The sequence below is a fragment of the Mustela lutreola genome, chromosome 8 (assembly GCF_030435805.1).
Source record: "Mustela lutreola isolate mMusLut2 chromosome 8, mMusLut2.pri, whole genome shotgun sequence".
In the NCBI taxonomy this organism is placed as follows: Eukaryota; Metazoa; Chordata; class Mammalia; order Carnivora; family Mustelidae; genus Mustela; species Mustela lutreola.
In genome coordinates, this window is record NC_081297.1 from 82872856 (window position 1) to 82888933 (window position 16078).

General features: G+C 37.7%; 1 protein-coding gene across 1 annotated transcript in view; it reads right to left on the minus strand.

Moving 5' to 3' along the window:
* Positions 1–16078, minus strand: part of ITPR2 (inositol 1,4,5-trisphosphate receptor type 2) — a 502139-nt gene that overhangs the window by 365886 nt on the left and 120175 nt on the right. The window contains exons 10-11 of the mRNA XM_059185826.1: positions 13241–13285; positions 2343–2494 (exon numbers count right to left, since the gene is read on the minus strand). Of these exons, the coding sequence (XP_059041809.1) occupies positions 2343–2494; positions 13241–13285 (197 nt within the window). The remainder of the gene's footprint in view (positions 1–2342; positions 2495–13240; positions 13286–16078) is intronic.

The window sequence follows — 16078 nt, forward strand, 5'->3', positions numbered from 1 at the left end:
ATAAGCTTCATTCGGGCATAAGTTATAGGGCTGATTGCTATAAGTTCAATGTTAATGAATCAACAATATGTATTAAATAAAGTGCCTTTAAACAAAAATATACATAACACACAAGGTTATATGGTACTGACTGATGAAAAATATTGTGACCAGAGGCTCACAGGAACCTAACCCCATATTTCTTCTAGGAACAGTGGCTCAGTATTTGCTAATTCAATGTACTGGGAAAAACAAGAATCAACCGTATGTGAACTGTGAGGAAACACCTGAGAAAAGACAGCTAGAACTTCATCCAACTCCAACATTATCATTTTAGTGAATCACTTATTATCATCATTTCTTTAACAAATATGTGTAAAAATATCTGTTCAAACAAAAGCATTGTGGTAAGTTCTGTGCCTCCAAGTTGCTAAGAGTTTGGTAGGAAAGATAAGACATAAATAAATCATATAACATGAGGCAAAAAGCATTAAGGTCAGTAAGACAGAACCAAATAAAACAAGGGCCTCCAGGAAAGAGCGATTCATCATGCTTTGGCTCATTCGTAAAGGTAGATACAATAGAAACTGAGTTTCAAAAACCTAAAGTAGCAGAAACCAATCCTTGTACAAATAATCAGAAATTTGCCACTAATTTACCTCTCCTTTGCCACTAACTTTACTTTACTTAACCATTCGTCATGGATCTGTGTGTTCTATAGGGAGATTCTTTTATCATTTTCTTATGCAAACATTCTTGTTTAGAGTTCAAGATGGACTCCATTTCTGCTGAGTTAAATCTAAAATGATTAAAGTTGTTGATTAAAATTCTAATACTCAGAAGAGAAGGCCAGCAACAGGGATCAGGCAAAACCCTCCAATGGGATCTTTACAGGCTTATAACAGTGGAACAGGAAAGCATGAGCAATAGCTGATGTAAAGCTAAGATTGAGCAGCATTTCTCATGAACAAGAATAACCAGGAAACGCCTTGGGAAGCTCAAGGAGCTGTGTTTCTAAACAGTGCTAGTGCAGCAACCCTCCCTGGAAGTAACCTACACAATGGTGTCTGCATCTTATATGGGTACCTTCAGTATAATCACTGCCATCCTCACAAATCCAAGTACAATAATGCTCTATCAACGACAGTTTAGAACCATTTCTCATGAACAAGAATAACCAGGAAATGCCTTGGGAAGCTCAAGGAGCTGTGTTTCTAAACAGTGCTAGTGCAGCAACCCTCCCTGGAAGTAACCTACACAATGGTGTCTGCATCTTATGTGGGTACCTTCAGTATAACCACTGCCATCCTCTCAAATCCAAGTACAATAATGCTCTATCAAAGACAGTTTAGAACCATCCCACTAGATCTAAGGATATGGGCAAGACTCCCTCATACACTTAGAGAGTATATCATAGTGCAACTGTTGGAAGAGAGACAGTGGCAGGCAAAAGAGATTAATTAAAATAATCAAATCCAAGCGAAAGAATATAAGACATTGTCTCACATTAAGTTCTGGCTACCTCATTACCACTTCCACTTTCTCACCCATCACTCACTTAGGTCCAGTTGGTCTCCTAGCTGGTACTTCAGCACACCTACTAAATTTCAAGACTTTTCCATTTCATGCTCCTGCTGCTTGAGACACTCCCGATGGGGAGGACCTGATCTCTCAAAACATTCAGGTCTTTTCTCAAATGTCCTAAATCAGAGAAGCCATTTCTGAACAGTCATACTACCTAATACAACTCTCTCTGCAATTATTTTCTCAAAGCATTTGTATTACCTGACCTCCTATTTTATGGTTTGTCTATTGCCTCTCTTCCTTATTTGAATTTAAGTTTGTTCAGTTCTCTTCCCAATGCCAAGGGCAATGTCTGTTAAGTGCAATAAAGATTTACTGGCTGAATGACTAAATAATGAACAAAGGGATGAATGCATGAATGAATGAATGAAAGAAACCTGGAACTTGACATAATAGAAATAAATGATATAAGTACTGATAGGGAAAAAAAAAAGTAAATACGAATAGAAATGCTCCTTGATCATTTTTCATGTTAGTAAGCAAAGGCCATACAAGTAATAAGAATAAATAATTCTTATGAATTTTTCAGAATTCTTTGGTCCTGCATGTTTTAATTATTTATGAGAATAAAACAAACTATGTGAATCTTCTCACAAAAGAATCTCGCATGATTTTTACACACTATTCTTTTCTTATGCTTGCTCCCTAGATATCACAAAAATTCTATCAACATTAGATGTTAATTCCTTACCTACCATTACAATTACTCAAAGAAATTACTCAAAGAAATCTTACTATTTATTGTATAGTTTTTATTTTTTATTTTTATTTTTTTTTACCTTGGAACCAGGCAGTCAGCTCTCTGAAGAGTTGTGGCATCCAGCTCGAACAGGGATGCAATGTCGTTTCCATGTGGGACTGAGACTAAAGTATACATGATCTTCTCCCCGGCCTGGCGTTTCTTCTTTGAAGTTGGAAGATCTCCATCTCTCTGTTGCGGAGGTACAAATTATTTACTTTTAACAGGTTTCTTACTATATTCTCCAATTAATCAGGAGATAAGATTTAAATCTGCCCGTTATTTCTTCATTAGATCATAGAGATGTCTGTTTCACATCATCCAGAGAGAGCAGGTCAGGCCTGACAGCCCTTGAAGTAGCTATTATCAATAGTGTTAAGTCACACACTCCTGGAGAGATGGCTTGATCTGGGCAAATATCAAAGCACTAACAGTCATAATACTTGTGAATTCCCTTACCATATCTTAAACCAATTTACATAGTAGTTTTGACCATCCCACATTTAAAACAAACAGAGTGAAGAAATAGTGTGTGGAATCATCTAGATTTCATAAACTCAAGAGTCAACATGGCAGTATCTCAGAGTTCCTGACCAACTCCCAGAACACAACAGGGAGGAAGAGGAATCAACAGCAATATTCCTATTCAGTTCATTGGCTTATTCCATTAAATCCAAAAACATATTATAATGGCAAATACAGTGAAATAAAATGGGATCTTCACAAGCAGAAGCCCACATGATGATGCAAAACTCAGTCAATATTTCCAAAATTCCCCATTTTAAGCTGGTAACCACATAAGATTAGTAATTATATATATTTATTTGAAGCAAGTTTCAATCCCTGTGAAAGAACAGGATGCACCAGAAACCAAAAGCTGATACAGCAAATGTAATATGAGATTGGTAATTACATACATAAATATAATTACTACACATATTTATTGAAAGAAATGAAATTTTAAAATGAGAGAAGTAGAGAGAGAGAGTATCACTCTACCATCACAAGAAGCCAAATGAAAGTGGGGAAGAGGTTTGGGATTTGAAAAGCAGATGAAAGCAGTCTATGCCCAATGACAAGCAGTGTTTAATGGCCACTATGACAATGAGATATCACACCCAATCATTCCAAAACATTCACTTGAAGTTCCATCCCAAGATTGTGAATGTCATTTCCTATGCAGTTTAATTCTTATGTCTTCTGCAAATGGTGTGCAAATTGGTAGCACCACTGAACTGTGAATGGGCAGAGGAATCCCCAGGGTCCTGAAGCAGGAGCAAGACTGTTAGCTGCTAAATCTCACATAGCCCAGAAGTACCTGGTAGCTCCTGACATCTTTGACTTACATGTCTTCTAACGAGACCAAAATTCAGAGTTAAATGAAAGCAGGAGTCTGGCAAACTCTCCCCGTTAGCCATAAAAGCTGTTTCTAATCAGTAAGTATAACTAAATATACTTATTGATCAGAAGAAAAAACACACTTAACTAACTTAGTGTACATTATAAGGGAATGCAGAGATACAGGGGAAAATGCAAAAAGTAAGAAAACCATATATGTGAATTTACACAGAGCTTCTCATAATACCAAAGCCATTGCTGTTCTCATTAACCTTACAACAAAAATTTGAAAGGAAGTAAGATGAATATTATCATTTCCTTCAAACCAAGAGATAAATGCCATTGCCTACCTTTGATGAAGAATGAGGAAAGCAGAAGAGAGGGAAATAAGAAAAAGGAAGGAGGAGGAGGAAAGAAGAAGAAGGGAGCAGTAGGTGGTGGTAGTCAATACCCAACCCCAAATTCAACTAACCACCCCTCAAGCCAAAGCCAACCAAAGCCAGTAGCCTAGACTGAGGCCTCAAACACTCACTGACCTACTACTCAAAGGGCAGGAAAGAACTCACAAGTAAGAACCTTTCTTAGGTCTTCTGAAAAAATTCTCATGGGTCATGAGACACATTTTCACAGTGATCTGAGTTGAGGGAATGGAGATCTGAATTGAAGACACAATCTGTGAGGAACAGAAACACCCTCATATCCTGAGGAAAAAAAAAAAAATCTAAATGTCTTTAAATAGCCCAATAAGAGTATCCTGGCCAGACAAATGAGTTGGGAGAGACGGCTACCCAGGTAACACAAAGCTTAGGCTTCTGAATCTTGAGATTGGGAAGGGTCTTGAAAGATCATCTGTGAGCTAAGAGTTCTTCCCAAATAAATTTCTGACAGTAACTACTCAAGTGAAATTTTATCATTTGGAATATATTCTTCTGGGTCTTGAAAACATTTAGGTTTAATTTTAGTTATTCCCTCCTGAAATTTGAAGAGCCTTTGTACAGTTCTGTTTATTTCCTGCATTTCAACTCTCAGAATGGATTAGGAGGAAGATCCTCAAGGAAAAAGAAATAGTTGGAATGGAAAGGTGGAAGCAAGGCAAAGGAAAGGGAAAGGAATGTGATATTCTAGAAGAAAAACAGGAGTATACAAGAGCAGTACAACACTGAGGGCACCACCCCCGAGACAAACAGCTAATAAATTGGCTTTCATGAAAACCAGTTTCTTCTGCTCTGTGAAGACACCATCAAGAGAATGAAAAGACAAGCCACAAACTAGGAGAAAATATTTGCAAAAATATGTATCTAATAAAAGACTCTTACCCAAAATATGCAAAAAACACTCAAACTCCAGCATTAATAAAACACATTTCCCAATTTAAAAGTGGGTGAAAGACCTGAACAGACACCTCACTGAAAAAGCCATACAGATGGCAAATAAAGATGTGAAACGATGATCAGCATCATATGTCATTATGGAGTTGCAAATTACATAATGAGATGCCACTCACAATAATGAGCTAACCACACACACACACACCTATTAGAATGAATGAATCCAAAACTCTGAGGACTGCAAATACTGACAAGGATGTAGAGCAACAGAAACTCAAACTGATTGCTGGGGGAATGCAAAACGGTACAGCTACATTGGAAGACTATTTGGTGGCTTCCCACAGAACAAAGCATACCCTATAACATATGACCCAGCAATCATGCTCCTTAGTATTAAACAAAATACGCACACAAAAACTTGCAAATAGATGTCTAGAGCAGCTCTACTTGTCATTGCCAAAACACGTAAGGGACCAAGATGTCCTGCAGTAGGCTAATGGATAAACAAACCGTTGGACATCCAGACAATGGACTATTACTCAGTGCTAAAAAGAAATGAGCTCTCAAACCTCAAAGACATGTCAGAACATTAAAATATATATTGCCAAGTGAAAGAAGCCAGTCTGAAAAGGCTACCTACTATATGATTCCAATCGTATGACATTCCAAAAACAACAAAACTATGAAGACAGTAAAAAGATCAATGGTTGCCAGGGAGTGGTGGGGGGAGGGGAGAAAGGAATGAAAAGACAGACCACATAAGATTTTTAGAGCAGTGAGACTATTCTGCATGATATTTTAATAATGGATGCATATCAAATGATGGCTACTTTTATCAAAATTCAGAGAACGTACAAAGCCAAGAATGAACCCTAATGTAAACTACAGATTTTGGATGGTAATAATATGTTAAATAGATTAATCAGTGTAGCAAATGTGCCATTCTGGTGTCAAATGTTGATACGAGGGAGGCTGTGCTTGTGTGGTGGCAGGGATATAGAGAAATGTGTACTTTCCACTGAATTTTGCAATAAACCTAAAATTGCCCTTAAAAATTGTGTCCATTAAAAAAGAAAAAACCAGGATGAGAGAAAATATTTGTAAGTCATTTGCCTGAGAAGGGGACTATATCCAGAATACATAAAGAACACTTACAACTCAATAATAAAGACAACCCAATTAAAAATTGAGCAAAAGATTTGAATAGATATTTATCCATAGAAGATATTCAAATGGCCAAGAAACACGTGCAAAGATGGCCAACATCATTACTAATTAGTAAAATGCACTAGGACAGCTATAACCAAAGAGACAGACAACAAGAAGTGTTAGTGAGAACACAGAGAAGTTGTAACAGCCATATATTGCTGGGGAAACATAAAATGGCATGGCCATTTCAGAAGAGTTTGGCAGTTTGGCAGAATGTTAAAAATACGACCAACAATTCAAAGTCTAGGCTTTCTATCAAAGAAAAATGAAAATACATTTCCACACCAAAACTTGTCCATCAATGTTCACAGCAGCATTTCTAAAGGCCAAGATGAGGATACAATCCAAATGTTCATCAGATAATGAATGGGCAAACAAAATGGGGTATATATGCACAATGGCATATTATCTGCTCATAAAGGAATGGAGTACAGATCCAAGCTACAACATGTATGAACTTTGAAAACATTATGCTAAGTGAAAGAAGTCAGACACAAAAGGCTATATATTCTATGAGCCCATATAGGAAAGGTCCAGAATAGGCAAATCTTTATAGAGAGAGTAGATTCATGGCGGCCAGAGCCTGCGGGGAGGAATGGGGAGTGACTGTTGATGGATTTAGGCATTCTCCTGAAGGAGAGAAAAAAGTTGTAAATTTGATAGTGGCTATAATTTTGGAGCTCTGTGAATGTATTAAAAGCCACAGAGTTATATATTTTTATAAATTGAATTTTACGGTATGTGAATTCTATCTCAATAAAGAATTTTACAGTATGTGAATTATATCTCAATAAAGTTATTCTATTTTATAAATAAAATTTTACAGAATGTGAATTATATCTCAATAAAATTATATCTCAATTATATCTCAATAAAATAGAAATAACGTACATTTTTCACCTACTAACATCTTGGATTCAAAGAATTTCCTTTTATCTGATGGAATGTTAACCTCATGGAGGGAAAGAGGGAGGAAGGGAAGAGGAAATGACAGGGAAGGGAAAGGAACAAGGAAGGGAAGGAGGGAAGAGAGGAGAGGAGGAAGGAAAGAAAGAAATGGAAGGAAGGAAGGAAGGAATGAACAAACGAACTCTGAAGGTCACTGTTTCATTGATGTCTGCCATGTAGCTCGACATGAAAATTCAGGGGTTATACTAAACTATGGATGGCAAAGAAGCATTTGCCTGGATCATAATGGTGACACAGGAACCACACTTCTGCCTAACTGCAAATAGCTGAAGGCAAGAAAGTCTCAAGAAGCTCTAAAGAATCCTTTTATACGGGGCCCAGGAGAACACCACATGCAACTAGGAATTCCTTCTCAGTGGTAAAAATGGTGGTAACATTTGATATTGAAAATGATGACTATGATGAAGAAGAAAACCAAGAGAGGAAGAAGAAGAAGGTTTAAGAAGAGGAAGTAATAATTCTGAAAGAAAGAAGAGGAAGTTTGCTTCAGTTATAATCCTCATAAGATAAAAACTTGAGGAGAAACAGACCAGGAGAATTATAGTCACAAAGAAATACCCTTAAAGAACTGTTTTTTAGACTCTACAATGCTACTGCGGCCAAAAGAAAGAACCACCAACATAACGAACGTTAATTAATACATGTGAGAGGAGACTGACTCACATCGTAAAACACAGAAATAATGGACAAGATCAGTCAGTTGTAGAAATCACCCAAAGGATTTTTTGAATAGGTAGGCAAAGGAATTTGAAAACAAGTAGCTTCAGTAGATTTTATGAAACGCACAAATAAAATATGACTTTAATTAAGGAAAATATAATTTAATCAATTATATTGACCCATGTTTGAAGAAAGTCTTTATTAACAGAAGATGAACATGTAACCTAAATAAACAGAGATTCAGTGAATAAGATTTGATAGCTTCTTTCATCATTGCGAGTGCAGATGCAAAAAATTAATATTCTGGTCTTTTCAGAGGAATGCCATATCCCTAAAAAGAATATGTGTCATCTAATTTCCTGAGCCTCTTGCACACCAATCTTCTAATTATAACTTAGTTTTTGCTATAGATTTTCTATCAAGGAAAATGCATGAACTGACCCAACGATTTAGATTTACTTAGAGATGAAAGTTGGCATTGTGGTTTATATATCAGTCCCCTGTGAGTTCATTTAGTACAAGTCAATCCTACTGTATATACCCTCCTTTTGAAATGTTCAGAAAATAAATTTTCTAGACTTACAAAAAGAAAGCAGACCCAGGTTCCTAGATTGTCTTCCTACCCCACCCCTTTGGTAATATGCAGTTTCCCAACAAGAATAGTAAGGAACCTTTCTATTTTGACACTTAAAATTAACAACAACATTTTTTTTCCAAACATAGGAAAACCTCACTTATTATGGCTAATTAAAAGAGGTTCCTCTGAATTACTCATACTATTGAGGACCTGTGGTTTAATTTTAATTACATAGGATAAGTGGAATGTACCACTACACCCCTAAATAATTTGCTTAGGTCCCAGGGCAGGAGGAGAAAGAAGATTAATGAAGAGATAAATTCCATTTACAAATAGCATAACAATTATTTACGTGTGCAAAAGAATTTCTAAGATCTTTTGCAGTTTTTTAAAGCAGTGCTATACATTTTGCTTTTAATCTCGCACTCTGATATTTTGCTTAACAAACACTGCTTTGGAAATAGTTCCACAGTAAATTTCAAGACAGCCCCTCAAAATTCGTAAACAATAAAACGTGAATGAAGAGTTATAAATATATAATTTTTAAATTTATGGCTCAAGCTTCAATCTATAAGAAGAATCAACATTATATTTCTATAATAGAAAGGCAGTTCTGTTCAAAATGGTATGCCTGTGGCTTCTGTTTGTAAACCCATACATTTTTTAAATAAGAAACAAGACACAAAAAAACTAGTTCCCCACACAGAATTACCGAAGCGAAACGCCCTCCCTTCTTGCATCATGAAAATACATTTAAAGTACAACAGGGCTTAAACAGGTGTTAGATTTCCTATCAGCTAGCTATCCAAAACCCTCAATTTCGGGAATGCAGAGCCTCTGCATGTTAACCTAGTCTGCTGGTCTCTTATAAAACTGGCATTTTCACGTGGAAGGAAAGGCACACAGCCTCTCGGGTTATACAAATGGCTCTCCCGGCTTCTCCTGCCTGGCCTGGGGCCTGCCAGTGGAGTCATAGCCCTTAGCCTCCTGTAACACCTTCTCTGTTGACTCATTTGTGAGTCATCGAATTTTTAGCAGAGACATCACGTTGCAATTCTGTTGTTAGGAGCCAGAGACATTCTGTAAGAAAGAACGTATGCATTTTCGGGGCTGCTGCAGACTGCGTGCGGTCACAGCCAAGGCAGCATAATGATGTGCAGGCATCTGTGTTTTTGGTCAGACCCTCCAGGGCTCTGCTGACTTTATGTAACAGACATAACCCTGCCATTTAAAGGTGCAGACACTTCTTCCCTTGCCAGGTTCCTTAAGACACTGTTACTCTTAAACTCATTCTTAATGACCCTTTTTCCATTCTTTTTCTTATCACCTTACCAGTCATGAGTATAGAGTATAAACTTAAGGAAATTTGGGGGTCTTTGTTGATAATCTGGCCCCCCCCCCCAAAAAAAGCCTATAAAATAGAATTTTCCAATGCATGTCAGCCAAGTATCATGGTTCCTAGAATACTGCTATTTATGTATGTCTATGCATAAAGACTGGTGGTCATCAATGAGGAGAGAGCCCAGACCCTGGGGAGGGGGGTGGTGAGGAGGGGGAGCTTTCACAATTTCCAGACGCATGTTTAGTTGCCCCAACGGCGGGGGGCAGGAAGGCCATCAGTGACATCTAGTGAGCAGAGTCTATAGGTCTGCCAGACACCTGACAGTGCAAAGGACACATCCCCACAACAAAGAATTCTCCAGGCCAATCTATCAATATGGCTAAGGTTGAGAATCCCCAGCATAGACAAAGACACTCCCTTGAAAAATCAGATCACATTCCACATCAATATGGTAATGTGCAAATGGGTGGTGTTAGTCCAAAAAAAAAAAAAAAATCCCCTTCAAAGAGCCATTTGAAAAGATGCAGCCTTTCAAGGAGAAGAAACTAATGACTGTCAGGTTCCCAGCTGGGCTTGACACAGTTCCAATGTTTACAGGGTCCCTGTGGATGCTGTACATTTGTAAGATTGGAAATAATAGGCTCCTTTGTAGAATAAATACAGCAATTTGGGTCTTAATGGGAGCTCCGACACACACCGCCTCATTTCAGTGGCACCATGCATTAACCTTTGAGACTTCAAAAATGGAAGGCAACATTTTGATAAAGGTTTCTAAATTACAGGAAAAATATTAACTGGATATTAAATAGAGAACATGAGGGAAAATTTGGAAAGAAAAATAATTAGCATGGTCACAGTGAACTCAGTTGTTACTGGAACCCAGATCTGAGGTGAGATAGCATTCTGGTTGGGGAAATTGATTTCATTTTTCACAGGCTAAGCTCTAACTGCTCCTTCGTTTTCTTTTTTTAGACAGAAACATAATTACTGCTAGGTGGAAAATGGTCTATAAAATGAGAAGCCATATTGTTAGCTTTACTGTTCCATATTTTTGGTTTTATTTACTTTCAAGCTAGGGATTAAGGATAGAAAAAAAAATGAAATCAAATGTCTCCAGTTGGTCCTCTCTCGGATGGCAGATGAGATCCAGCCATAAACTTCTAGGGCAAAGCAGACCCACCTGTGTTATATGCAATTAAAGTGTTTCTGGTAACAACCCTCTCACAGAAAAGTGCTCTTTGTCACCTTTACAGGTGAAGGAAGAACTTGTACTTCAAAACATAAAGGAAACACGTCTACAAAGTCTAACTTAAAGCTTGATCGACGCAAACAGCAAACCTCATGGATCCTATACTGCTTCCTAAACCTCCCTACTCTTTCTTCTCCAGTCAGCTCTGCCCAGAAACATCATCAGTAGCCTCACCAAACAGTATGTAGCTGAAAGGAGATAAGCAAAGAGATGGAATTCAACTGCACAATTTGAAGCTTGGGGGTGATGCCCTTTCAATAGAAATAACGTACATTTTTCACCTACTAACATCTTGGATTCAAAGAGTTTCCTTTTATCTGATGGAATGTTAACCTCATGGCATATAGGTGACACACACAGCAAACCTCCTCAACCCAGCATTTGGGTAGGAAAAGGAGTCTCGGGAGGGCTATCTGACATGTCCAAAGTGACACAAGTCAACGGTGGTGTGAGAAGTAGAACTCCCCTGGTTCATAACAATGCTGAACTCACATAGAATATCATAAACAAAGACCCTTGAGCAAGAGAAAAGCAACCCTGACATCTGAAGTTTGGCCCAGTATGATCAGGCAGGCTCAATGTGGCCAAGAGCACCCCAACATTTGTGGATAGGTCACAGTGTCCTCCTGTGAACACGACCAATTTCATAGAATGTCAACATCAGACCTGGCCACTCCACAATCGTGTCTGAACACTAACAAAATGGGAATGTTGTCCAAGCCATAGACACTATTTAAGATCCCTCTCCCCTAATGGGTGCTGCTTCCTATAGCACTTACAACCTTAGCCTAGCTCTCACCTGCCCTTCCTATAGAGAAAATGTCTCTTCCTGACAGCATTCCTATCTACAGTAAGCCCCCTTCCTTAAATCCTCCCAAAGTCATCTTGTATAACTCCAAATCCACAGGTTCTTTCTATCGCCATCTGAGAGGCCCCACAGTTCCCAGGGGATGTAAGTGCAACGTGTCATTAACTCCACTCGTTCAAGAACAGGTGTGTTTCTGGTAGTCTTTGGTTAGAGACTATTGCCCAGCTTACAGCAAGAACCAAAGACTCTCAAAAGAAGCTTTTCAATGTGGTTATGGATGGTGTTTTTCCAAATCACAGGAAAATGAGAACCCAACAATCCTGGGCTAGCTATTTGAAAACCGAGGAGAGAAGAGTCCACACAGGGCATAAAACTGAATTAGAAATGAGTGATCCAACTGATCTAAGAAACCTACTTCTGTGTTTAGGGACATTTTAACACAAATTACAGTTTTCATTAGGCCAATGACTTGTTACTTCAGCTTTATTTCTATTGTAAATCTAATAGTCAGATGGAGAAAGAAGTCAAACAGGACTGACTCAGGTCCAGAAATTCTGATTTGGTTCACCTCCCCCATATCAATATTCTCATAAAACATAAAGCTGAGAGCCAATGCAAAGACAGAAATTATTTCAATTAAATATTACAACACTCTCTGTGGAAGGATAGAATTTTGAATGATGCAGTAATAATCCTTAGCAATTTTGAAAGAGACTGCTAAACTCCTAAGAAAATTAAATTATAGACTGTATCTATTTAACATTAAAATGTCTAGCTAGATTGCTAAACTATATAAACACATAGAGATAGGTACATAAATCCATCCCATCAACCAGGTTTTTTCTGTAACACACCAAATATCCTCCACTTCAGAATTTTCTATTGAATTAAGTCATGTTGTTATAATCAGTCATCCTCTTTACAAATGATGATGAAAGAGCAGACTGCATAATAATAAATATCTTAATGAAAGTTGGCTTTAAAATAAGATTGAGATTTTCTGAGTAGCATGTTTTAGAATATCAGAAAAATCAGTCATACAGCTGTTTGATGCCTCAATTTCTCCCCATAAATAGAACTCAAGTTATTTTCAATCAGAAAGGATTGTTCCATTGTCCTCTTTTAATATCATGCCATAATTCAATTTCTCCTTCCTAAACATCTGTGTACTTCTGAAAACTAAACCTACACCGTACCTCCCAGATGCCCACTGCCTTCAGTGTTCTATCATAAATGGCCTCCAAGTTGCTACAAATCTCCTTAAATACCCATTACTGAACATTTTTTTATAATGTAAGCCATGTCATCTTTTACTTTTTATCTGTGATCCACAGCCTCTAGTCAGAGAATCTCTCAGAATCCCTCGTCTTCAATTTTCTATTAACTTCTCAATTTGTTCATATAAAATATAAACAATATATTTGGAATTTTGGAGGGAAAAAAAACAATTTCACTCACCATATTTTTTCCTTCATTTTGAGCATCTCGATAATCAGGATTAAGCTAAAAAAATTAAAAATTAAAAATTACAAATTACAAAAACAGTTTTGAATCTTTATGAAAAGCAAATTAACAAGATCAATGATCTTTAATTCATTTCACTATTGTATCCTTAACTAAATTCAATATAAAAAAAACTAAGAAAGAAACCATTACTAAAATATTACAATTTAAAATATCACCTTCAAACTCTAGTGGCAGGAGACATGAGCTAAAATGTCATGTCTATGGCTTTTGTTTACATTAGAATAGTTGACATCTTTGAACAAGTTAAGAGCTGACAATCTCGCATCCTCCAAGAAAGCCTTCAAGAGAATTCATCATCTTGCCCACCACAAAATCTGCCTTTAACCAATAACTCAATTTTTTTTAGAATTAGACCAAAGGAAAGTCTTAGTGACAATGATTCAGTATCATGTTCCATAGGCTATATACACAAGAAGAGAATATTGAGCAAAAAAAAGAGCTATATACCAGATATATATATATCGGATATGAAGATTAGTGCATGAGTGTTGTGTGGGTGTTAGGGGTCAACAAAGATAGATGAGTTCCGGATATGCCGAGTGTCGGCCCACACATTTCCAGCTGGCCAGAATGCATACCTCCCGACTCCCGTCCGATGACACAGTCCCAAAAAATGTCTGTGTTGTACTGAAACAACTAGTTCATAATTTGTAAAACAACAGACTTATAAGGTGTTTTTTTTCTCTAAATAATGAGTTGTTCACTTGATTTTAACTATTTGAACATTAATCAGTTGGTGTCTGTAACATGTGACCCCAGGCATTAAAGTCACCATTTAAAATGTAAGGTCAAGAGTCTTCCTCAGAATGGCACTTGGCTAGTAGCTCCTCACAACTTATTATTAAATATCAGCAAAGGTGCTGAAAAGGATCAAAGGCAAAACAGAGCAAAAGAAAAAAAAAAAAAGTCTGAATTTCATTCAAAACTAAGACTGAAAAACAACCTACTCCCAAATCTACAATGGATTGGCGGTCTTTCACAAAGCAGCTGGTGCTGAGGGAGAAGCAGACACGGCCCCAAGGTTTTCTCTGAGGACTCAGCTCACTCCACCTCACTTCAAGCTAACAGCCTTGTGAACACAGGCTACTTGCTACGGCTGCTGCTGTTTGTCCATTCACTCAGACACCAAAACCCCACACAGAAGTGTGTACCGCTGAGGAGCCCTTGTTAGACTAAGCAGAAACCTGTCTCCCCAGGACTCCCATTCACTGTCCCTGCTACCTCTGTCCTCTCATGACCACAGAAATGTGACAAATCTTAGAAAACAAATAGGCAGAGAGTCAAGGGGGCAGATGATAGCAGAGGGCTTTCGAAGAACACTTCCTGAAGAAAGAAAGAGCAAGAAGAGTGGCTTTGTATGGGGGAATTACACTGCCTGACATTGTAGAAATAGCAAAGGGGTAGGAGAGAGAGGCAAGGACCGTAGAGCCCAGGTAGGCAGAGTCACCATGTGCTGGACCTAAGACCTACAACGGCAGTGTAGCCCTCCGGCTAACAACTGAGAAAAAGGATCAAGAATTTTTAAAAAATAGAACAAAATGACCATCCACTCAACCCATCTGGTTCTGCACAGAGCCCCCTTGTCTGGGGATAGTAAGGAAGGAAGGAAAAGAAAAAACAACATGGGACCGATTAAAAACCATGTTATGAGGGGACATTATTTTCCCAGAGTCTTTCTGAATATCTTCTATGGTAGGATGCAAAATCAACTTTCAGGAAATGGTTGGCATATTCAAGAAAGTGTAAGTAAACATTTCCTCTAGGTAAGGACAACAGAATAAAATGAACAGCTGAAAACATAATACAAATAACATAAATAATAATATACAAATATAAAGAATTATAAAAAGAAGGATTTCACTAAAAATGAAAACGCAAATACAAAATTAAACTCCATTTTGGCAGCAATAAAAGCACAGTTGATGCTGCAGGTAATGAGCGATGCAGAGCATAAAAAAAAAAAAAAAAAAAATGGAACAGCCATCCCTCAATATAGAGGAAACGTATGAAGAAATAAAAATTAGGAAAAAGCAAGTAGTCCTGGGAGGACCAGAGAAGGGCCTATCAATTGATGGACAACAGGTGTACTGAAAAGGAAGAGAAAATTAGTGGGATACAAGCAATGATCAAAGATAATAGAAAATAAAGCTTTGCCCAGCTGAAGAACTGTGTATGCAGAGGTGACCATACCCCAGGAAAATCCACTAAAACGGACTGACACATTCATTTGAGGACAATGAGCAGAGGAGACAAAAGGGAAAACAATGATAGGGACATAAAATAGAGCCAGAAATTAGATTTAGACAAAAATGCTTACCATGTAACAGGAGAACGGATAAATCAAGTGTGGCATTTTCAAACAATGGAGGACTACTCAGTAATAAACACGATGAGTAACTGATATGGCAAAAAGGCTGGGTCTCAAAGACACAGACAATGGAATACTGTTCAGCGATAAAAAAGAATGAAATGCTGTCATTTGCCACGATATGGATGGACCTTAACAACCCTGTGCTATCTGAAAAAAGTAAGAGAAAAACAACTACCGTAAGATCTCATTTATTTGTGGAATCGAAAACAAACTGAGCTCAGAGATACAGAGAACAGAGTGCTGGGTTCCCAGAGGTGGGAGATGGGGCATGAGCGCAATAGGTAAAGGTGGTCAAAAGGTACTAACTCAAGTTAGAAGAAAATATGTCCTGAGGATACAATCAATGCCCAGCATGGCGATTATAGTTAACAATACTGTACTGCATGTTTGAACGCTGC